The sequence below is a fragment of the Aphis gossypii genome, chromosome 1 (genome assembly GCF_020184175.1).
Source record: "Aphis gossypii isolate Hap1 chromosome 1, ASM2018417v2, whole genome shotgun sequence".
In the NCBI taxonomy this organism is placed as follows: Eukaryota; Metazoa; Arthropoda; class Insecta; order Hemiptera; family Aphididae; genus Aphis; species Aphis gossypii.
In genome coordinates this window covers 75,745,666-75,771,804 of record NC_065530.1, presented here as the reverse complement: position 1 = coordinate 75,771,804, position 26,139 = coordinate 75,745,666, and the positions used below count along the sequence as shown (strand labels likewise).

General features: G+C 25.6%; 1 protein-coding gene and 1 long non-coding RNA gene across 3 annotated transcripts; one reads left to right on the top strand and one right to left on the bottom strand.

The window, feature by feature from the left end:
- The first annotated feature begins 676 nt into the window (after positions 1-676).
- Positions 677-24,560, top strand: LOC114123799 (bromodomain-containing protein DDB_G0270170-like). Of its 2 annotated transcripts, XM_027986895.2 has the most exons (15): positions 677-1,500; positions 7,109-7,288; positions 7,404-7,531; positions 9,559-9,651; positions 11,709-11,786; positions 16,291-16,371; positions 17,124-17,198; positions 17,826-17,888; positions 17,994-18,191; positions 18,260-18,763; positions 18,830-18,886; positions 20,298-20,390; positions 21,684-21,758; positions 21,820-22,197; positions 22,266-24,560. In XM_027986895.2, exons 1-15 carry the CDS (start codon positions 1,366-1,368, stop codon positions 22,528-22,530), a joined length of 2,403 nt encoding a protein of 800 aa, XP_027842696.2. In that variant the 5' UTR covers positions 677-1,365; the 3' UTR covers positions 22,531-24,560. The 2 variants fall into 2 exon arrangements, with proteins under 2 accessions (XP_027842696.2, XP_050066904.1); XM_050210947.1 differs by lacking the exon at positions 17,124-17,198.
- On the bottom strand, positions 9,621-11,663 carry LOC126555916 (uncharacterized). The gene is made up of 3 exons (XR_007607011.1): positions 11,515-11,663; positions 11,391-11,459; positions 9,621-9,711 (listed from the first exon to the last, which is right to left on the bottom strand). It is a non-coding gene; the product is annotated as an uncharacterized LOC126555916 (long non-coding RNA).
- Positions 24,561-26,139: the final 1,579 nt, after the last annotated feature.

Here is a 26,139-nt window from a genome sequence, read left to right as displayed (position 1 = left end):
TTACATTAAGAGGTATGTTTGTTTATGCTAAATAGATATATCACTTACAACAGTCTTATGCTCTAATATCTCTAATATTATGTGTCTAGAAGTCTAGAACTATTTCACAACATATTTTGCTAGAAGTAGATTTTTAGAAAATTATTTGTTTTAACATTGGCACTTATAATAGCTAGGTAATATCTCCCGCTCCATAGAAATCCTAATAGTAAATATGCCCCTAAATGACTGAGTTACTGAATTAGGTAGTTACCTACTTCTTTTATTTTAAAAGATAATAGTGTATAATTTTTTTTCTCAGAATTTTAGATTGAGCTCCTACACTGTACACTGTCAATAAACATCAGCTTCTCATACTGAAATAATTAAAACTTAAAATCATATATTTTCATTTGTTAGGTTTCTAAAAACCGTTATTTTTTTAAATTTAATCTAATTTTACAAACAATTTTTGCTTGTTTCTGGAATATTGCAGACTACAGCACTATACGCACAAAATGGTTGTACAATGAACAAAGGGATTTACGTATTACGTCATTTAGAGACGCGCGTCGTAGTAAGAACATGGTTACCTACCTTAACCGCGCTTGTTATACCATGTCATATGTTGTGTTTACAGATCAATAAACGCCGAGTTGTAATCTCCCAGAGGACGACACGTTGCTTTACAAAACATTTTCACTAATCAGGCGTCAGGCTCCAAAACGGATCTGGACTTGGTCGTATAGAAATCTACGCAAAAAACGTACCGTTGTTGTTGTGCAATTTTTGTGGCTCGGAGTGCTGTGGCTTATTAACACACTAATTGATGATCATTCACGTGTTGCGTGAATATTAGCCGGGCGTTAGATACGGTTCGTGTACAATATCATTGGAGGACGGAGGCACCGACTATCAGACGGAATACAACAACCGCCATATTGATAACAGCGGGCCACTATGCATCTGCCGTTACCGTATCGTGTAAAATGATTTTTTCTTATTCATTTTCGCATAACTCGTTGTATCGCGCGCAAACTAACGACGCTGGACTGCGGCGATAATTGCATATCGTGTACGGGTCGTCATCGAATAAATGTGATATTTTAAAGTTCTTCATATTTTCTTTCTCGTCGAAAAGTGTGCTTTGTCTCAATAATAATATTTCTACTCTGGCGGGCACGAAGACGCTTTTCATTGTCGGTCTCCAACTATTCTATTCAAACTACCAGATTCCCGCTTCTTTGCGTGATCCTTGTTCAATGATCATATTTCCCGTGGCGTCGTTTCTATCGTTCTCGGTATCCGACTTCTAGACCTGTGTGTGTCGTGTCGTCGATCTTGTGTGTATGAACGTCGCCACACTGCTACAGCCATTATTCCATCATGGACAACGACGTTTACAAGTGCCGGTTATGCCTTCGCATGTATCACGACAAGGGAGCCATCATCGATTTATCGTCAGAGGAAGCAAAGAATGAACAAATTACCCACAAAATACTCAGTGCTCTGTCAATCTTAGTAAGTGCATACAAAGACATAGTTGGTATTTCTTATTATTAGTATTTTTATTGTAATTATTATAATGATTATCATTTTGTGTACTTGCACTGTCGTCTGTCCCTTAGTGTTCACAGCTGTTTAAAATGTTACATCAATGTCCCGTTGTGTACATATACCATTTATTTTTAAACAAAGTTCAATTGGGTTTTGTGTCTCTTTCTTTTTCAATCTGATTTACGATTAATTTCAGTGCTTAAAATTAGTGTATATATATTACTACTATTCAGTATTATAATATACATTTTATTACTCATATATTAATATATTTTTGGTATAGTTATTAGGAATTGATCTTTTTTTTTTACTTGAAAATTTTAAAATTAATAGATATGTTGCACTAAATACAATATTTTTAATAATGTACTGATATTATTTTAGATTTATTGTTAGTAAAGTGTTGTCACTAGCCTCAATTATATACCTAATATAAAATTCAAAAGTTGGAAACGAATTTAGTCATGTTAATATTTTTGAACCAATTTTTTTGGTACAAATGAATTGGTACTTATGCGTTATCGCGACTACCTTGATGTAGAACGCACGGCGTGCAATGCACATCTTATTAATACGTTTATAATAATACAAAACTACCCAAAGCTAATGTCAATCTATTAATTGATAATATTGTTAGCAAAATTATGGGCATTGTTTTTTAACCTTGTGACCTACCTTAGGTGGTATTGTATAGCCAATCGAAAGATGTTTTCATTTTGAATGTCTGAGCCAGCAAGTGGTAACTCTGGCCCCTAATTATCCCTAATAGAAAAAAATTAGAAATAGAATTCGTAGAAATAGAATGTGGTAGTTTCTATAACGCACAAGTACCAAATAATTTTCATAGGTACTATTATTGTACTAAGAAAGGCGTTTCTTTAATAAGAGAAAGAAAATATTCCTTACATTTAATTTTAAATAATTCCTTTATGATTTCAACTAAAGCTTGGACTTAATAGTATTAAATTATATAATTGTATTTGCTACCAATTATTGGTATAACCAAATAAATCTTGATAATATTAAAAAAAACTGCAACAAAAAAAGTTATTTTTATATACCTAATTTATTACCCGTTGCTTATTTATAAATTGTTTGCGATTAGATATTTTAAATTAAAGGTATTAAAGGTTATATATATATTATATATTATATTTTATACAAGATTTTGTATGTATAAAAAAAATATATATATATATATATCTTAAATCATGTAGGTACCTACCTGTTTACGAGCCTGCTTACTTTTTAGTTTATATAATTATTTGAGAAGTAAATTTATTATATTATGTATCTTAATCTGATTCTAAAAATCAATATACCTAATTAAATATGTAGGTACTTAATGATTAATGATATTTAGAAAATATTCAAGTATTTTTGTTATTTTTTATTTGGTAGGTTTAAATTGTAGGTATTATATTATTTTAAATTAATATAGTATATGTTATACCTATTACCTATGTTATATTTTATATTAACGCACTTATTATTTAAATACTAAGTAAAAAGTATTTTATAGAATGACAGTATCTATTGATAAAGATAAAAGGTATAATATAGGATATACTAATAGCCAATAGGCAGGCATGTACACAAAAACAAATTTTTTTTGGGGGGGGGGATTCATAAAAAACTTTACAATAATAAATATTTATCAATGAATGATGATACAATTAAACTACGTAACTATTAATTTTCGGGGGAGGGGTGAACTCCAAAACTACCCCTTGTATACATGCCTGCCAATAGGTACCTAATAACATAAATAATATAGTATTTGACTAATAAAGTAGTTAATTATTTATAATGGATCTTAATTATAACATTTTGCCCATTATAATTGATATCACTATACATTTATTTCATCTATTACCTATATATAATTTTTTAAGCTTATTTTAGGTAATTTAGACCACATTCTTACTGGAACCAGTTCTTCTCCATTCAATACTCCCAATAACTTAAGGCCTTTTGTGACTTGGTCTTTTTTCTATTGTCTAGGCCTTTCTCCCTGCCTGCTTTTATTAGATTTCCTATATATACTCGGATATTTCTAAATATAATTAATTGTCAATCATTAATTTATATAATAAATTCTCATTTTTAGACTAGAAAATTTGGCTTATTGCCTGTATATAATAATTTAAACATTTTTTCTTTAAACTAAAACCTGGGACTATATCTTAGTACCTATTAGATTCTGAACGGAGTGATGAATGTATTTATTTTACTCTGGATTTTACAATGGTGTGTGTTTTTTTTTCGTGTGTACAACATAACTAGTCGAAATAATGCTTCAATTTCAAACTTCGGGGGTGGTTACCGTTGGCAAAATGAATATCCTTGGTGCATTGTAGAGGTTAAAAGTAAACATTTTCCAACAGTTTGAAAAAATTTGAGAAAAACAAAAAAAAAGTGACGGAAAAACGAGAATTTTCACGCAAAACTAGTTTTTGACCAAATCAATTTTTTACATGGTTGTAACTCAAAAACTAATCACTGTAAATACTTGAAATTTTCACCAAATATTTATATTAGTGTTATCTATATACAGTTAAATTTTCTAAATATTTTAACTTTTTTTGAGCTATTTAGACAACTGAAATTTTCGATTTTTCTGAGGATTTTTTTTGGCCTAGTCAAAATACTTAAAAATGTAATACAAAGTTCCTCATAAGTTATTTTTATAGTGATTAAAAATTATATGAATACAAGGACACAATTTTTTTTTTATTAGCATTATATTATTATTAGTTCAAATATTGACAAAAATTCATCATAATCGTGAATATTTACAAATTATTTTGTAGGTATAATTAGGGGTATAATTCATAAATTTTTTTGTAAAAGTAGCTAAGAGTTGAAAATTTAATTCAAGATTTTCCATAAGTTTAGTTTACAATAATTGTAAAAGTATTTCAATTTTGGTGTATTCAAGTAAATATTATAGTTTATATTAAATATAAACCATTTTTTTTATCAATCAACCACTGGAAATTATATCCTAGGCTGGCAACTCATCTTCGTTTGGAATCGTTTTTCGTATACAATGATACTTATCATTGGATTCAAATTTAACACTCCTATAATACATAATAGTGATCCACATGGCACCTAATGAGCTGTACCCATTTACCCACTTTTTAAATTGCAAATATATCTTTAATCTTTTATTTTCTATGATATAGGTAATAATACAATGATTTAAAATTATGTACCAATGTATGGGATTGTTAATTATTTATTATCAAAAATAAAATAAATATATTCTTACTAATTTTATTAGGTATATTTTAATACCGTTTTTAATTTTAGAAATTGTAACAATTTGTTAGGTGCAGCCAGTATAGATACTATCATATTTAATTCATAATTATAAATTCAAATTAAACTTTCTATCTTTTATTGGTTATAACTTGTTTGTAACAATTCTTTAAGACCCACAGTTAATAATTGACTAGCCAATTTTTTTTTGTTGATTTAATTTGTTATATTACTAGCGTTTATAGTTTGACTGTGGTGATATTAATTTGCTGATATATGCTGTTGTGAGTGTTAAGTATTCATATACTTTTTATATTTATCTCTAAAAAATAAGTTTTTAGCACTTTCATTTGTATTTGATTAAGAGGACGCCATACTTGCATGTGTTGTCTTCGTCTTACAAGTACATAAGTTATGTAACATAACATAGAAAATTTACACTGAGGAGATTACGTGTTGTTTAGTTAGTTGAAAAATTAGAGTTAATCGATCTATTGTGAAACTTGGTGGTAAGAATATTATCTGTGTTTGTATGTTGGTTTTTTACGATTATTAAATTTTTAGCAAGTTATGCATACATAATATAGCGCAAATTAAAATTCCCATTACTCACTTAAAAACTGAGTAATTGTAAAAACACAGATAATATTTTTACCATTAAACTTGGTTAAAATAAGTTGATTCGATATAATTTTTTAACTAATGGAGCTACATTTGATCTGCTATGCGTAAATTTGCTGTGTACGTACTTATAAAACTGAAAAAACACTCCGGGCTTGACATCCTCTTAAGAATAACTAGTTAGACCTTGAGTTAAACTTATCAGTTTTTAATTTATTCCTTCAAAATTATTTTAAGTTTGTTTGTTATAAATCAACAAGTGTCATAGAGTGATTATTATGTCTTTTATTTATATTTGTAAGTTATCACCAATAAGTATTATGGAATCCTCTTATTTTGAAATACTATTAGTAGGTGTTATTGTCTTATCCCTATAAATATTTTATTTTTTCTGTTACTTTCAGTGGCCTAGATAATATGTTAAAATCAACAAATGTAAATAAACTACTTTAAATTTAATTTGAAAACAATATAAATTATTAATTTTGGTATAATCCATTCTATCTACCTATTAATTTCTACTTTTTTTTATATATAATTTTGTCAAAAAGGGTTTAATATTTTTAAAAATAAAAAAAAACACCAAACTATTAGTAACTTATCTACTAGTTGAATACCTATTTCCTCACCTATTTTTTATTTAGTCAAAACAATCAAACTTATTATTTTTAACAAAAACTAAGTAGACTGGAGGTTCTCAATAATACGTCTTGTTTACACACAGTACATAATCTTTTATCTGTAAACTGCTCGGTAAACTGACTACTCATTTGTGTACAACAGAAAATTTGAAAAATTAAAACTCATTCTTAATCTAGATTAATATTGTAATTTTCAGTTCCTAGTTTAAAATAATAATTCAATTTATCTTAAATATTTTGATAAGATTTAAATATTAATTGAATTGAATTTGAGTATAATCAAGTCATGACTCTTCCAGTGATAATATGGCCATGTTTTGAATTATTTTATATTTTTATATGCCTATTTTAGTTGAACGTTTGATGTTAACAAAATGTGAGTTGCCAGTCCTTTTTGTAAGTTTTTTTTTCGATTTTCAGTAGACTTGCTATAGTTTATTCTGTATATTTTATGCTAACAAGTTCTACATTTAGATCATTTAAACGCTAGTATAAAAATTTGTGTATGCAAATAAGTTACAAAAACTTCAAATGTATGCAAACGGAATTCTTCCTTCTTTACTTTGTCAGATAAGGGTATTTTTTTTCTAATTGTATCCACCTCAATACAAAACCAGAAGTGCTAGATTATGGTCATTACTACTGTTTACTATTCCTAATCCATCGTAGTTTATTAAATCTTAAGAAAATTTGTTTTTTCTTGTCCAAGGAAAGGTAGTTAACATTTTTTGGTGATGTTTTCTTTTGATATTATCTTTTGCCCTCTTTATCAGGCATATATTCAAATCCCACTACCTTAGATAGTGTATACATTTTCACAATTTGTTTTCTTTTATCAAATATAATATTACTCATAATGAAATGCTTATCAAATTTATTATTTATATTGAATAGGTTATATGTAAAAAAACTAGGTAGTATTTTATACAAATTGTACTTACATAATCCAATTCCAAAAATGTGTTTTTACTGAATTATAAAAATTGTTATTCTGTAGTTCTTATCTACTTGATTTAAATAATCCATATTCTTACTTTTTACAGATTACTGATCTTGATCCTACACCTAAGTATATTTGTAGAGTATGCAATGGGCAAGTTGATGTTATTTTCAGATTTGCAACTACGTGTCGAATAAATAATTTAAAACATATGGAAAATGTAACAAATGATATGCTCAAAACAGAATATAAAAAATTTATGAGACTACCTGTTCATTTTTTGGTAATATCAAATAAAGTTTGAAATACGTTATTAATCATAAATATTATACAAATATACAATTAAAGTTATTTAATCAAGTATAATGAACTTGATTTATCTTATTTTTATTTTATAGTTTAATAAATACCAGTTTGATGTGAAAGGTTTGTTTGATACAGTAACAAGCTATTTGAGTGATAATAACGAAGACCTAAGCTCAACTCAAAATTTTGATCAAAATATTGGTCTTAATAACCACAATAGGTTCGTATTTGTTAAAATATTATTGAATTATTAAGATTTTTTTTTAATGGATACATCATCTGCTTAAAATAAAATAAAAAAATCATATTTTTAATAATAAACTAAATAGAATTTATATTTATTATTTATGTTTTATTTAATGGTATTTATAAATTTAATTTGAACTTCAACAAATAGTCTTTATTTGGTTTTCATAAAATAGAATACTTTTATACCTTTTTTATTTTTTAAGAAATTATGTAGTAATAATGCTTGAATGAATTTATTAATTTATATTCTCTACCTAAAGTCGTGGACATGAAAAGTGACATGTGCCCATGTACTGCAACCTGTAGGTTGTCTATAATTTTTATAATTTAAACGAGTATTACCCTTTTTACAATTTATAAGAATTATCTATTACCATGATACTCAATCTGCGATATTGTGTATTATATATATATTTTTGAAATTGTGCACCAACTGGTTTTAGAATTTTGAGAACACATTAGACAATTTTACTATTAGGATCGCGACGATCACCCACCACTTCTCATGTCCACGACTATAGTTACTTAATAGGGTACTTGTTTGATATTGTCCCATCACTCTTGTTTGTTATCACCCTACCATAAATAAAATAAACAATATAATAAATAAATAAATTATGTATATTGTTAATAATAATATGTTAAACAAATAAATGTATCATAATATTATAAATTAAAAAAATCATTATCATAATTAGAATGGAGACCAAAACTCTGATATATCTTTAAGATAGTTTAAAATACATATTGTTCCCAAGACGTGTTCTCCACATTATTTCTGCCAAATACGATTCCAGAAAATGTCTTTTCATTCCACAAGTCACAACGCTTTTTATTTCCCCATTTAGCAGAACTTCACAACTTCTTGATGTGTTGGGTGTGATGCCCCTATTAAATTATAACTATTATGGTTAACAGTCTTATGTTGGAATCCCTCTTGCTGCAAATTTTTTGAAGCTTTCCAAAAATCTGACAAAATTATTGAGTCTGGTCTTATCAGTGCACACGAATTGCGTACCAAGTCAGGTAAACGAAAATTTTTGAACTAATTGCATCCTGGACGAAATCTGTGTTATGAAGTTGTTACTTTTTCACTCATCATTTTTTTTGAAGTTATCATTGGTTTTCAAATTAATTTTTAATTTTGATAAAAATTTAAATTTTTTTTTAAAAAATAATAATAAATAAAATATTTATCATTAACATAATATTATTATATGATAACTCATTTTTAGTTAGTTGCTTGTACTTTTATAGATGTTTTCAATAAAAATATTAGGAACTATACTGATTTCCCTGTAATTATGGATTTAAAGCAAGACACTATATTATAAAATAACATAGTATATAACATGATTCAATGTATTTCCCCCTAAGTTATGGACAGAAAAAAGTTCAAACTTACAAAGAACCACCAATGTTTATCTTTTCATTTGAAATTCAATACATTTTTCATTCTTTTCATCTAAACGTACAAATTTTTAGAAGTTTTAAAAAACATGAAAACCGATACTATAATGTTGATAAGAGTATTTATTCTAAAAAAACAACGAACACCAAAAAAAACAGAATACTATTTATAGAGTATAAATAAAATAAGTTATTCAATCAAAGAGGTCCCCCCCATCTACCTGTTTTGGTACGTAATTTGTGTGCACCCGGTGTTATATATATTTTTGTTGAATAAAACAGTAGTTACTAGTTTTCTCATTATTCAAAAAGTAAATCTTTATCATGAGCTAAATTCAATAATTGTTTAAACAATAATGGCTTACCATATGGCTGAGTGATAACAAACAAAAGTGGTGGGCCAATAAATTTTATGCAGCGTAATGGCGCCCCAATAACAAACAAGTACCCTTAATTGTGTGTTTATATGTCTCATAAATACAATATTGATAATATATATTTTTTTTTTTGTTATAGACATACAATTTAAACAAATATAGTCTGTTAATTTTTGTATGTAATTATACTTATTAATTTATTGTTTTATAGTATTACAAATCAATTAAATATTGAGAATGATAATCCTGTTGGTAATGGAATTCCAGAAATCTCTCCAGTACTTGAAGTTAATGAGCCTCAGATGTAAGTAGACAATATAATTTTATTGTTTGTTCTTCGATGAATTGTATTTATAAACATTAGCTATAAGATATAACAATATTCTATTAAAATATATCAACTAAAACCCAATATATTATTAATATTCATATAACCTTATTTTAAAATGATGACATACTTGTTAATATTACTAATAAAATCGTAACCTAATAAGCTATGAGAAAAATGTCTGGAAAAATAAGACATCAAATAATTTAGATGAAAATTGATTTAAAAAAATTTTCATAATAATAGAACTTTAAATTTCTTCTGTCATTTGATTTTTTTTAAATAAAAATAATAAAATTATTGTTGTATTTTTTCATAATTTTTTGTAAAAAAGGGGGGTTATAAGAAGCATAATTCATTGTATATTTTTAAGTAAATATGTTACTAAAATTGTTTATTTGATTCTAAATTACAATTTAATAATATTTTATCTAATAATAATACAGTGGAGACTTAATATGATCTATAAGAAGCAGTTTCTATTTCAATTATTTAATTAGTATACTTTTATATTTAACATACATCAAGTATTTTTATTTTTCCAATGACACAAACATTGTTGACAATATTCATACTTTTGGTATAAATCTTAATAATCAATATTTTACTTATATACCTATTGTGTTAGTATATAATAAATATTGATACTAAATGATAAATATACAGGTGAATTTTGATAATCCCTACTAATATATAAATGTGAAATTAACTCTGTTTGCCTGTTACGCTTTTAAGTCTAAACCGATTTTGATGAAATTTGGTTCAGAGATGGATTAGACCAGAGATTCCCAACCGGGTTGCCACGATCTTTATTTAGGGTTCCATGAAATTATTTGGAATGTATTTTATATTATATTACTAATTTTATGCAATAATAATAAAAATATATAGTTAATTTTCAATTTAATAATTCGTTTTATAAAATGAAGTATGTGTATATAGTATGTTATATCTACATCTTACTACTTTTGTTTATACTTATGCATTGTTAAATAAAACTGAAGTTGTCAATAGGATGTCTCCGAATTTTTAAAAAATGACTAAGGGTGCCGTGAGTCAAAAAAGTTTGGGAACCTCTGGATTAGACATTGGAATAGGATATAGGCTATCTTTTATTGTGCAAAAAGCTTGAAGGGGTTGAAAGTTTGTGTTTGTAAATGCGTGTTGTACATTTTACAAGTTTACAACAGTAATAATATGTCGTGATAATTAATTGTACCTGTATGAAATGTTAAACCTTTATAATAATATATTATTAAATTCATTAATTTTAATTTTAGTAAAATGGTTAATAAATATAATTTTAACAAAAAAAAAAAAATGCATTAAAATTACAATTTTATATGTATTATACACTCTAAAATTTTTAATTTAATTGTTGATTTATGAATAGTGAATATATGTTGTACTTGTCCAACTTGAGTAAAAATCTGTGGATGCTACTTAATTATCATAATCATTAAAAAAAAATTAATATTTGTTTAGATTTTATTATTATGACATATTTGCTTATTTTGTTCTTTGAATGTCTTCTTCTATTTTCACAATATAATATTATTAAATATAAATACAATTTATACTTATGGCGAAAATCATATAAGTGATGAGAAGTAGCTATAACCATTTTTACAAACTTCAAATACAGTATATAATTATTATTTTTTGTACTGATATTAATTTATAAGCTAAACGAAATAGATAATAATATTATTTACTTGAGAGTATTATTCTAATAATAATTAGGCCAAAAGATAGAAAACCTTTTTTTCCAATGCCTAAAAAAACTATAACAAATTAATATTATTTGTATATATAATGTTTTTCATTAACAATACTAACTTGATAAATAATAAATACACATTTGCTTCTAGAGATTTTCTTGATGTATTCTGTTTTATTCTAATGAATTGTGAACTGTATACATATAATAGTAATAATAATATAACATAGAATCAGAATGTACATTATACCATGATCCATTGTATTGTGTTAATTATTATTTATTTATTTATTGTTATAATTATTTGTTATAGAAACCCAAATAATGTTAACCATACAGCTGAAACTGGCATAAATAAAAATGTTCAAATTAATAAACAATTTCCTATTGGGTAAGCATACAGTTAATTTAACATTAGTATTCTTCATAGCATTTAGAAGGTATTTAAATTTTTAAATTATTTTATATTAATATTGTATAGTCTGAGTATTAGATTCTGAGCGGAGCGAGGAATGTATTGGTTTTACAATGATGTTTATTTCTTTTTTATTCTGTAAACATTTTGTCTCCCCCTAAACTTGCTCAAAAGTACAAGTGTAGCATGTTTTCTGAAAGGTAATGTTCTTAAGCTGGTACTTTAGAGAGGTCATTTCTGTATTTTAGAAACAGTACTCTAAAAAAAAGCGGTTAAAGGATAAAAAAAATACAATATCACGATTTTTTTATTTAAAGAGTTACAGGCTTCAATTGCTAAGGTTATTAGCCAACATTTTTTTTTTAACTAAATACAAAGAAAAGGAAAATATAAAGAAAAATAATATTTATAATGGATTATTGATTGACATAATTAGTATTTACAGTTAATGTGATGTGTGTTTACAATATAGATTGACTAAATTAAAGTTTATTGGTGAGGTTGCATTTGGTGATGAATTTTATGACGTTTGAGGTTTGTCCTTCATCAAGGATTTTTTTGATATTGTGTGGTAGGTTGAGGGACGTGCGTGTTGGTTCGTAGATTGGACATTCTTCGAGTATGTGTTTTATTGTGATGCGAGTTTGACATGTATTACATATAGATGGATCGTCTTTGCTAATTAAAAATGAGTGTGTAGCTCTAAATCGATTCTAATTCGAGTGATAGCGATATCTTGACGTCGGCTGAGATCTGAGGATGTATGCCACTGTTTTACTGAGCTTTTTATGGACTTCAGTTTGTTGGTATGTGGGATAGGTTTTGTAATATTAAATAATTACAGACGACTTATTACGGCTTTGTTTATCACCATACAAACGAATAAAATTAAATAAAAAAGATCCCCTTGTCCGCTCAGAATCGTTTTTCATCGAATGCAATCATTGCATTCAAATTGAATACCTACAGTAAAATTACATTATCCTGTCCAAGGACTGAAGGGACGATGGACAAACATCCACCACCGTGCGCTGACCTACTTTTTTAATATATATATATATATATTTATTTAATCGCATAAACCATTTAAATTTTAAGCTATACGTTTAACTCTGCTGTTGGTATCTTTGGTTTTATTACTAATGGTCTTTTTGTATACCTGTAGAATTTAAGATTTTAACATTTTTAAAGAACTATAAGTATTCATATTTTAATAAAATTTATAGGTATAATTATTTTTTTATATAATTAGTTGTTAAAATCTATATACTTTTATAAGTAAGCACCAGCTTTTGTTCCCAATGTTGAAGAACTCACTGCCATCTAATTTAGTCTTCCTTCAAGCTTATTTAATGTATTTGATGTTAGAAAAATGTTATCTATTTATATAAAAACTTAGTTAAGTGAACATTTGATTTACATAATAGGAGTTGAAATCGTGGCATTGCCATTAAGGAGGAAATATCATATGGCTGTATTCACAACTTTTAATTTTTTTTTTTTATGGTTTAATTGTTAAGCGATTCAAAGTATGCTGCAGAATTAACCCTAAACAATCTGCTGTAGAAAAACATTAAAATTTGCCAAATGGTATACATTGGACCCGTGGTAAAAGCCTCCTTCATGATAATGTCAAGCCTTACTTTGTATGCCTTTCCTGGGGTCTCATTTTCTTTAAATAGGATATTGTTATTCACTTGTTTATTTTCTAATCTCAAGTTTTGTGTTTATCTTCTTTTCACTTAGCAAAGTTTTTTACAAGAAATCATTTTTTTCTTTGAAAATTTAGTGATGAAAGTACTAGTTGTAAACCTATCATAAGGTAGATTCCAGTAAAAGCCTCTTTCATGATAATGTCAAGCCTTACTTTGCATGCCTTTCTTGGAGTCTTATTTTCTTTAAATGGGATATTGTTATCCACTTGTTTATTTTCTAATCTCAAGTTTTGTGTTTATCTTCTTTTCAATAAGGAAAAGTTTTTTACAAGAAATCATTTTTTTCTTTGAAAATGTAGAGATATAAGTGTTAGTTGAAAATCTAATATAAGGTAAATTCAAAGTGGATGGAGATTCTTCTTCATGGGAACAAAAGCTAGTTCCACACTATCAATAATGCATTAGTTTATAAACAGTGGGTATGTAAAAATTAACATATACACCTTAAGTCCTTTCTATAATCTGTAAATTTCATGAAAATATATGCATTTCTTGAGTTTTTTTAAATAATGTAAAACCTTTCTTTTAGCTTAAGATGACCCTTATCTATGAGTATTGACATAAATATGCTATTTACCATTTAATTTTGTTTAAAAAGTTATTTGACTAATTTTTACATTATTTTAATAAAGACCCTATAATTGGAAAACTGTTTAATGGTTTACTGTTGATTATCTTCTTCATTTAATTCAATAAGTTTTTATTTAAGTATGGTTTGGCGATTTAGAACAATTTTTTTACTGCTTGTATTTTGATCTAAAGAGTCCAATGTTAGTTTAATTTTCTTGTTTAATTTACATATTGCTTTGTATTACGTCTTTAACTTACTGGTTAAGAGTATAACCTAATTTTTCCTAGTTATAAAAACTTATTGGAAGTAGAATTATTGATGCTCTCTCACTACTTTCTTACATTAGTTTCATGGTTCATTCTTGTTGTCCTTAGATTTCATATATTTAGCACTACCAATTATACTATTATGTTATTATACTAGATGATGCATATTGCGAAATATAATTCCTTGTTTATTTGTATAGCCATTATGTATTGTTTATTATTTTATTGTTATTTTTTATTTTAAAAGTATTATAAATTTATTGAATTTGTATTCTGTACATTTTGATACTCTTATTGGTACACAGGTTCATATTGATGGAAATTGATTTTGTTATACCTTTTACCATAATTAATTTTCTGTCTAACTTGAATTTGTCAAAGAAAAATAATGGATCAAATCTTAAAATCATGCATTCAATGACATTGTTTCATTCTTCTGATATGAAGCTGACCTCAAAGCATTATTCATATTCATTAGTCATCATGCAAACTAACATCAACTAGTTTTTCAATTTAGAATATCACTGAAATATCTTGAGCTTAAGTTTCTTGACTAAAGTGTTAGATATACTTCTTCACCTTTTTATTTTTTTGTTTGAATCGTGAAGCAAGGGGGGAAATGTGATATCCCATTGCTGCATCCCTCATCACGTCATTTATTGAAAAATACAAAACAACAATACAAATAGTCAATATAAAAACAGTTGTGTCAATAGATTGACTTCACCTACTTAATTTAAAGATTACCATTAAAGTATGCTGGGAATTTTATTTTTGATTTTAGCTTAACTCTTATGTATTTAATTCCTTGTATTGAAGACATTCAGTGCAATGCATTTAAGTTTTCTTGTCTTTATTCAAAGAACTCTTCATAGATTGAAAATGTCTGATTATTATGTTATATTGTTTATAATTTTGCCTTTGACTTAACTACCAATAGGTTTTATGAACATCTAAGTTATTGTTTAAAGAATTCCTAAAGTAAATTTACCTACATACTATATTTGCATTAATCTCCCAATAAATAATAAACCATCACCAGATAACTCAATTTAAGTAGTCCCTTAATTATTCCCTCATTTCAATATTCTCCCAGTAGATTCTTCAAACTTATTTCCAATCTTTCCTTTGTTCTATTTTATTCACTTCTGATTGACAATAAAACTAGTTTACTTTATGTGCCATGTGTACTGTACCTTATAAACCATATTTTACTTATGAAGTACCTTGCTTAATTTATTTATTTTAACTTTTTCTTCATTTCTCATCAATAATAATTGATAAATGATAATAAGTGTACTATATTATATATATTATTTTAACAACAATGACTTGTTATAAATATATAAAAACATTCAATTTATATATTTTAATGTTTAAGCAATTACAGATATTATATTTATTTGTATTTTGTATAAAAACTAAGTATTATTAGTAATAATTAGGGTTCAGATTTGAAGGCAAAAGCCTTTCTTTTAATAATAATCATAAAAGAAAAAAATTTTTATACAAAAATTTGTTTCATTTAATCTCTAAGACAATGAATTTATTTTTTCCCTTTTTTGCCTTTTGTACTTGTAAATACCTTTTTTGTGTTTAATTTTCATTTGATTTAATAATTGTGTACACAGCTTACATATTATCGATACAAATGGGTTTTGTTCTTTGCAATATTACTCTATATAGCAATATTCTATCCCTTTTCATCTTATTGAGTATTTGGTTTGGTCATAACAGTACCCGTACTACTTATCTAAAGATTAAAATATGTACATAATGTGTAGATTCAAGATTGTTCATCAATTTTTAATCAATTTTAAATGTTTTCTTTACTGATTATATTGCCTTCAAATCCGAATCCTAGTAATAATAATAACAATTTTAATGAATTAGTTTTTTACATTTTATTACATTTTTTTTTTTTATAGTTGTAGAAATAATGTAACCAAAAGAATGAGATATCCCATATTAAGTAAACCACTTCCGTTACTTAAAATCAACAATATTTCGTAAGTATATATATTTATATATTATATCTGTAGTTTAAAAAAGTATATACAGTGTTAAAATACATAACTTCTTGCAAATAATTAAATTTGAATAATAATTTCTCATAGTTCTAAAAATATGTTATAATTTTAAGTAACTTTTATAGGTTATACAATGATTCTTAATGATTTATAAATAATATTTTTATTCTTATGTTTTTGATTTAAAAATTTCCTTTGTTCTTCAACATTGAAAGTAGTTTATGTACAATAGATGCAAAGGTTTTTTTTTATATGGTCTACAAATAATAAATTCTAAATATTTCTACAACACATAATAGAAAAATAAGTGATATATACTTTATGTAATAGTAGTAGTAGTAGATATTATTTTGTAAATATTTATTTTTGATAAAGTATAATTAATTGTTGTACGATGGGTAAAAAAAAACATTTTTATAGATAGGCTATACCAGGGGTCGACAACCTGTGGCTCTTTTGGTCTAAAGTTGTGGCTCTCCAGCTACACACAACAATTATAATAATATTATATTATTATAAATTAATTTTATTATTATTATGTCTATTAAAATTTAAAAATAAAATTATATTAAAAAAATTACGAACATTTTTAATGGCTCTTTAAAAATCTGGAAAATGTTGTAGTATATTGTAACTTTTGGCTCTTCCATCAAAAAAGGTTGCCAACCTCCCGGGCTATACATAGGTGCATGTTTATATTATATTAAATGTATTTTTATTATGTTGTTTAGTGGTGGAACAAATATTGTACAAAATCTTAGTGCTGCAGCTCGTAAAAATCAATCTACTGTAAATAGTCTTACTATGTAAGTTAAAATATCAAATTATGAATTAGATTAAGGTAGCTATGATTTGATGTACATGATATCCCAAAAAGAACGGTTTTTTTTTTAAATTAGCTAAAAAATAATTTATTTTTTCAAATATATTTAAAAAAAAGGATATTTACAGTTTCATTACAACATTCAGATTACATATTAAAAATAATATCATTCAAATTATATGAGGTTAGGAAAATTCGCAATTACCTCTTCATAGTTCTCTTTGGTAATATTTATAATGACATGTCGAATTTCTTCTTTTAAATCATTTATGGTTCTCGGTTTTGTTTCGTAAACCTGAGATTTGACGAATCCCCAAAGGAAAAAATCACAAGGAGTGATGTACAATGAGTTGATTTAGGATCATCTCATGCAACAGTCTATTGGTCTCTGCTGCATTGTGGCAGAGGACAATTGAAAAAAAAAATCTTTTTGGGACAGTGGGATATTATATACAAGTTTGGATATGTTTTATGTTTTTGAAAAAATATGTTCCATTATTTAATGTAGGTAATAAAAAAAAAAAATATAATATTATGTATATGAAAATATAGCATAGCCTACAGGTATATAATTATTAATAATATAACCTATTATATATTTTTTTTTCAGCGACAAAAATACAATAAATAATCATAGTTATAGTGTTCTATCTAAAGTAAATGGAACAACTACGTAAGTTTGTTTTTTATTAATAATCTGTGAATAAAATTAAGATTTTATTTAAAAACTTTAAAATGTAAAACTATTTAATTAAAATTAATTTTAAATGTTGCATAGTGATAATGAAGTGATTTGTTTGGATGATGATGACGACGAAGACAATAATAACAATGATAATCAAGAAGTTCGTTTAAATCAAGAAATTCTTTTAAATGAGTGGTTAAAACCTGATCATACACAAGCCAATTCCAGCACCCATAAAACTTACCAACGTACAAACAAAAAAAAAACAATAAAAATTATTCCTGTTAAAAGGTATGTATTTCATGTTTAAATATTATGTTATATCGATAAATTAAATAGAAAATATTTGTTTAACTTAGAAAAATAATTTCTTTATCTGACAATGTACAATCCACAAATACTGTACATTCTTTGAATATCCCATGTGAAGAAATGACAATTACTCCAGATTTGGGATTCTCAACTTCTAATTTGGGTTCTTCCTTAAATGGGGAAGAAGAGTACTTTGAAGCTCTACCTCAAATAAACAATGTGTCAACTGTACCATCAAGAGTTTTACCAGATACTGGATTCCATTTTTTATTCAAACCTAACGAAACAGTTGATTTGACCAAGGACTTGACCAAGAAAAAAGACAATGCAGCTGAAACGACAGTTGTCTTGACCAAGAAAAAAGACAATGCAGCTGAAACAACAGTTGTCTTGACCAAGAAAAAAGACAATGCAGCTGAAACAACAGTTGTCTTGACCAAGAAAAAAGACAATGCAGCTGAAACAACAGTTGTCTTAACCAAGAAAAAAGACAATGCAGCTGAAACAACAGTTGACTTGACCAATAAAGAAGACAATAGTCCTCCAAAAAAGTTGGTTAATTTTATGAACTAATCTAGTGATTAAATTTTAATTTTAAAATGTAATTTTTATTACAGGAAATCAAGTGGAAGAAAAAGGAAGAATCTTGATACCAAAAAATCTGTGGTTCCTAAGTAATTAATAATTATTTGCTTTAATATATAAGCTAACAATATTTACAAATGGATCTGACATGTTTGCCCAACACTACATTTACCTGACAATATATTTTACATATTTTTACTATACGTAATACTAATATGCAATCTTTTATTATTAGTATTATTTATTAATATACATTAATTCAAAAAAATCAAAATCTGACAAATATTTTACTTTGGATAATATCGTTCTAAGTGAAAAAGTAAGATAAATAAAATGCTATTGCATTGTCTGTCATGAACTATAATACTTTTCAGGGTAAGATTTTAATTTCCAAATAAATCGATAGGCTTTGAACGGACAAAATGTCCCTAGGTTTTTTTAATGTGACATTTGATAGTACAGTACAATTATAGCCATTATATGTACACATTTAGTACAAATTCTACTTCTTTCTTTTAAAAGTATTGTAATTTTGATTACAATTTGATTACATTTTATGACGAGGAAAACAGAAGAATGTTATACTCGCCTTTTTGGAAGATTAAATGATTTTGCAGCCAAAAATGAATTGGATTTAAATCCTCGATTTATTTTAACTGATATTTAGCAAGCGGCTATAAATGCTTCAAAATGTGATTATCCAGATACTAATTGTGTAGGTTGTCTTTTTCATCTAGGGTAAAGTGTATGGCGTCAAATTTAAACAAATTATCTTAGTAAAAGATATGGAGAAGATGAAGAATTTAGTTTGAAACTATATCAGATTATTGCTCTTGCTTTTCTTCTACCTCCTGAAATACCAGGTGCATTCAATGAATTGAAATCTACTATTCCCAAAGAAGCTTCTGAGATAATTCCACTTCAAAACAATTATGTGCATAGTAGAATTAGAAAGATAATGAGAAGAGGCAATGCAAATTGCACAGCTTCTTTATTTCCACCAAAATGTTGTTCTATTTTTGAGCAAATAGAATTAGAAATCCTAGAATTCAAAATTGTGTAGAGGGTTGGCACAGACGTTTTGAAACTCTAGTTGAAAAATATCATGTTGGTGTTTACACAATTATAGAAAAAATTAAAAAAGAGCCAAATTCAAATGGAACAGAGCCGAAGATATAATTCGTGGAAGGGCACATACTTCAACTCGCAGAGAATACGCTCAACGAGAAAAACATATTAGTGCAATTTATAATACAACTTGATATGTTAGAGAAATGTGTTATTATTAGTTGTATAATTTTAAATATAAGATAAATTGGTAAATAATATGATATAATATAATATGTTATTGAAATTTTAAGTAAATGTTGACACAAATTTATTTATAATATAATTTGATATTGTTGGGCAAATGTAATGTCAGTTAATTGTATTGTTTGGCAATTGGATGTTGGGAAAACGTACTGATCCCTTTATAAATATCTCTTATTTTATATCTAGAAAACAGGCTCTGAAAACTTCCATTATTCAACATAATCAAAAAGCAAAAATTCAACTACCAACACCTGTGGCTGATACACAAATAATAGAAAGGTAATACAGTCAACTCGTGGTATAACAAAGATCGATATAACAAATAAAACTGTCATTCTCTTGAAAATCTCGTAATAAAATGAAAAAATTAATGTATTTTTATCCCCTCTATTTAACAAAGTTTTTAGGCCAAAATTCTTGCAATGTAACAAATATTTATAATTTTGGAGATTGATACTACAAATTTTTACGAGTTTGTTTTGGCTATTATTATGCAATAAGATAATGTTCTTATTGTTGTTAATCAGATACACGTATATTAAGTGCAAATTGCAAGTGGCTGCACACTAAAAAAATAACAGATTAAAAAAAAAAAATACGTATGTATGTAATAAACTAAAAATAAATTGTAATTATTTATTAAATAATAAGTAAAGTATGTATGTATAATAGCTAATAAAATATTTAATAATATCTAGTATATATGTGTATAATTATAAAAATCTAATAGAATCTAAATTTTTTTTTAAATCTCGTTTAAACAAATTTTGTTGATTTATGCTTTTGATGTAATGAACTTTCGACATACTAAACTTGTTGCTCGGTCCATTGAAATTGAAATTTGTTATATTGCAAGTTGGCTATATTTATTATTATTGCTAATTCACGAGTATAGTTGTCATATTACTTAGTCTATGTTGTTGTAATTTTCAAATTAGTATACTGTCTTATTTTTATTGAGCTTAATATGTATCAATGTAATGTTGATAAAAATATATAATATTATGTATATTGTATATTATACGAATTGGAATTAGGTTAAATTTGTTAAAATTGAATAAATTTATTTGTAGTTTTTTCTTTATCTTAAAGTAGATTGAAGAATTGCTTAAATACAAATCAATTCTATTCATTTCAACTATAAAGAAATCAGGTTACTTGAAATACTAAATCATTGTAAAACTAATACATTATTTTATATTCACAATTTAAAACAACTACAAACTACAGATATATTTCTTAATTCTTAGTTTGATTAGGCCCATTAATAAATGTTTGAAGTTGACACTGTTTAGTCTACTCAAATTAAATTTTGTACGTTATAAATAAAGTGTAACCAAATTAAGATGATGACCAATTTGAGAAATAAACAAATTTTGTTCCATCATAACTAGTCATTGTCTTAACTTGGTTGTACTCTAAACATAACAAATTAATATATTGCATTATGTATAATCAAATATAATAAAATTATGGTGTCTATTTTTTGAGAATTAAATTTATATATAAAAAAAAAAAATGATGCAGAGTTGAATATTATAATATAATAATAAGACAATTTTATTTTTAAAGGTCAAACACATCATTAATAAAACCTAGGCCGAAGAGAGCATCAGCTGCTGTTGCAAGTTCTTCTGAAATTAAAAAGTATATTTTAATTTATAGGATTCAATTATATTCTAATTAAATATAATATTTTAAATTTTAGTATGCATAAACTTGGAAAACATGTAGAGGGAACATCAAGTTATTGGTATGTACGTGTGACACGATTTGAAACAGCACTGTACACATGTCCAATTTGTAATTTAATTTCAACAAGTACAAAGTCACGTCAAAGACATGAAATATCAAAACATTCATCATTACTTAGTTCTGTACATAAACCTGCAGTGAATTCTGCTCCTTCAACAACAAATGCGGCTTCTACTCAACAACTATACCTTTTTAATTATTTGCAACTTTGCTTAGTAAAGAAAGATGAACCTGGTATAATCAACCAATTGGCTAAAAGACATCATTTATTGAAAGCACTTAAAATTTTAGGACCCAAAACGTTTGGATCATTCAAGTGTAATTATTGCAGGTATGAAATATATCAATGAATTTAATAAATTCTTATTAACATTATGTAAATATTTTTGCATATTTTAGGTATGAAACAAATCTTATGTTTGTTTTATGGGCACACATGTCTTCCAATCATCTAAAATGTAATGTTGAAAAAAAATCATCTTTACATTGCTTTTTGTGCAGTCGCACAGTTAGTAAACGTACAACATTGCTCAAACATGTAGAAAAATGTTCAAAAGAAACATCAGATACTATTAGCTCAAGTAATCAATTTACCTGTGTACATTGTAGTGTTGTCTTTGATTCTTTAATAAAACTCGAAGATCATACTTGGAAACATAAGTAGAGAGTTACTAGTAAGGTTATAAACATTCATATTACTTATAATACATATATTTATATATATATATTGCATATATTATCATATATGTATATGTATGTGTAATATGTGTTTTATATCTGATCTTTGTATTAACTTTTTCTTATTACCGTAAGTTATAGTGTTATACTATATTCACTAGATATTAAAAATATTTCCTAAACTATTGATAATATTAGATTCTACAAAAGTTATCTGTTTAAAATTTAAATTTAATTACAAAGGAAATACAATATAAAATTGCTTGTGCTTTTAACCAACCTTAATTTCACTAAAGCATGAATATTATGCATTATTTCATATTAATGTTCATTGTACACACTTTGATTAATATAATGTTGTTTCTTTGTTTAGAATACTTTTTTGTCATAATTAATGATTTTTCATTTCTTTTACATTCAAATAATGCAAATTATAAATTGTATGTTTTATTTTTATTTACCTTAAGATATTTTCTTTTTTTTGTATTATTAATGCTATTTTTTCTTTGTGCACAAGTAATTAATTATGTTTGCTTGTCCTATTAAATTTAAGTACTTTAAACTAATAATAATTACATATTAAAACTAAAAATAAAATCATCACTTGTATTCTACATTTAATAACTATGTGATGAGATCATTTAATTTTATTTCATCAGGTTATTTAAAACATAAATTAATTAATAAATAAATTGTTAAATTTAAATTTAAAAAAAATTAATAATTAATAATAGTATTACTCATAACGTGGCGACTTCAAAAATACTTTTCTGAATGATGCTTTGTAATTTGTATAATAAAAAAAGTATTTGTTGTTGTTGTTTAGAAAAAAAAAATTTTTTAATTTATTAGTTTATTTATTTCTATTATGTAGTGATATTCAGATATTTCTGACTAGGGAGTGTTTTTTATTTTTGAAAAACTGTTAATTTACCTTAAAGTTTAAATATTTCATGTGTTGTTATTAATTATTATAATTTAATTTGTTTTTATTAAGTTTGCTAGAACAGAACTGATTTTTATTTTTATAATATTATATCAAAATGATATTACTGATATATTTTTACTTTGTATTATTTAGTTATTAGTTATTATTGATAATACATTATTTGTTTTTATATATACAAATTATCACAATATGTATATTTCATAAAAACAACAACAGTTAATATTATAATATTTAAGATGTGATCTATAGACGCATAATACAATGTATGCATTAGTTTGGTTTTAATTGTAAACTCATTGCAATGAAAATTAGTCATCAGGGACTTAATTATTTTGTTTTTGCTATCTTTATTACATCCAAATGTGATAATCTTTAATCATAATATATAAAATATTAATGTCTACTTGACTGTTGTAAATTGTTAATTGTTTTCATCAAAGAACTAGTGTACTTTAACGTCTGTAATATATTTTGATACCTATTATAAGTATTTAATTTAATTATTTTTATTTTTAGATCTATGTGTATTTTTTTTTTTTTTTTTTTGACAGTTCTGTGAGTGTAAATAATCATATATAATAATTTTATACAGCTAGGTATATGTAAAAAAAAATTATTCAAATAATAAAAAAAAATTGTTTGAATAATTTTTTTTTTATACTTAACCAAAGTAATGGAGATTTAATAAGAAATAAAAATTTTATTGAATAAACATGAATCAGTACAATGATGTGAACTTATACTATAATATTTGTTTACATTTATTGATCTTAAATCAGCACACTTGTCACAGGGTATGTTTATATTTTATAATTATAATGTTATATACTATAACTTAATAGGTATAAGTAATGTGAATACTTGCCTCGATGTACCTATTTGTATTTTATAAATATAATATAATTAATTTTAGTATAGTAAAAATTGAGTGTTTTTCTAAATTTAAAACAAACACTCTGTTTAATAAAGATTGGATGTTAATTAACACAATGTGAAAACTAATTGTTGTTATTAAACATGCTATGAAATTTCATTTTATCAAAATAAAACTAACTTTTGTTGTTTTATGTCGACTTGGTGTTACAACAATATGTATGTTTATAGCTTTAATCTTTGGCAGTGATATCAAAGTCCTTAAACATTTTTATTGCAAACTTGACCGAATGGATTAAAACAGAAAGTGTTTTATCACCCATTAAACATTAGATAAACTAGTGTATTATATATCAGTGCACATTTGACATATTCTACTATAAAGTATAAAAGTACTATATTACTATGATTATACAATATTTTCTTAGCTCTGTTTTAATGTATTATTCATTTTGTATGGGTACCAACACAATACATATATAGTAGTGGCATTAGAAACAGTGTCACTGATTTTTGTATGATTGCTATGTATTTGATCTTAGTTTTATTACTAATGCCAATAGGCAATAAGTATTTCAGCATAGTCTTTACACATTATTATTTGTTTTCTAATATCTCAAAACTAAAAGTTCTAATCAAGTGTAAAAATGGAAATTTTAAATGAAGTATTTCTCTTGTCTTATAGGTACCTACCTATTTCTTAAAATAATAATTTAGCTTAAACCTTTTAAATTTTACAAAAATATCGCCAAGAATGTGACTGCTGAATATTTTTTCGTTTTCATAATGAAAATTGTATTGTACCTATTACTAGGTCCAATGCACAAATTTGGTTGGTACTAGTGGTTTACTGGTGCACGATAATAAATAAGTTTTTGAGGTCTTGGTTTTCAAATTTCTAATAATGATTAAGATATTAAATTATTGATTTTAAATGGCATATGTTTTTTAATGAAATACTTTAATAATATAAGTAGGTAGGTACCTATTTTGCAGGACGTTTTAATTTATGCCGTTATTTTTTTCCCCTGTTTTGTTGAGTGAAGTTTAAACTATCTGTGGTCCTTGTTAGGTACTTAACATACTATGCTAATACTTATGCTTAGACTTTACTATGTCTGGACTTAGTGGTATATGACTGAAAAAAGTTGAGAATCTCTAATTATGAACAGTTTGTAAAACTACAATAATTAATTTTATTCTATACCAAGTTTTTATTTTTGTAAAACCCCTTTTCAAACACGGTATTTAAAAACATTTTATCGCATTTATTTCATAGAATAATTACAAACATAATTTATTAAATAAAATATAATAGTTTCTCTGTGTTAGATTCGCCCAAAATACCGATTACATAACACGGTATTTTTTATAAATGCCGTAAAATCGAGAATACTGTTACCCATTAGTATTAGTACCTATTCAATTTAAAATTTTACTCCAGCTTTTACATTAAATACAACTTCGACAGTCGTCACTTGGTATGTTTGAGAAATTGGAACGAATGCTGCTGGCCAACAGCTAATTATTCAATTAATCATAGGATAACGAAATCTGCATTTTACGGTTTACCAATTTTTTTCTTCCCGTAACGCATCGACACATCGAAGGTGGTTTAAATCAATTTTCAACACATTCCTAGAATAATTTTTGTTTGATTTAATTATTGATGATTTGGCGTTTTGCTACTTAGTTAATTTATGAGTTAAAACTCTGAACAGTTTGATCAGTTGATAATAATTTTGCTGCAGCCCCTAATTGATCTATGTATGT

What these genes read in the sequence shown, in the direction of transcription:
- LOC114123799 (XM_027986895.2), top strand. Translation starts at nt 1,366, where the DNA reads ATGGACAACGACGTTTACAAGTGCCGGTTATGCCTTCGCATGTATCAC. An exon ending in TCAGTGCTCTGTCAATCTTA is followed by an intron (nt 1,501 to 7,108) that starts GTAAGTGCATAC and finishes TACTTTTTACAG; the next exon opens with ATTACTGATCTTGATCCTAC. An exon ending in AAAGTAAATGGAACAACTAC is followed by an intron (nt 17,889 to 17,993) that starts GTAAGTTTGTTT and finishes AATGTTGCATAG; the next exon opens with TGATAATGAAGTGATTTGTT.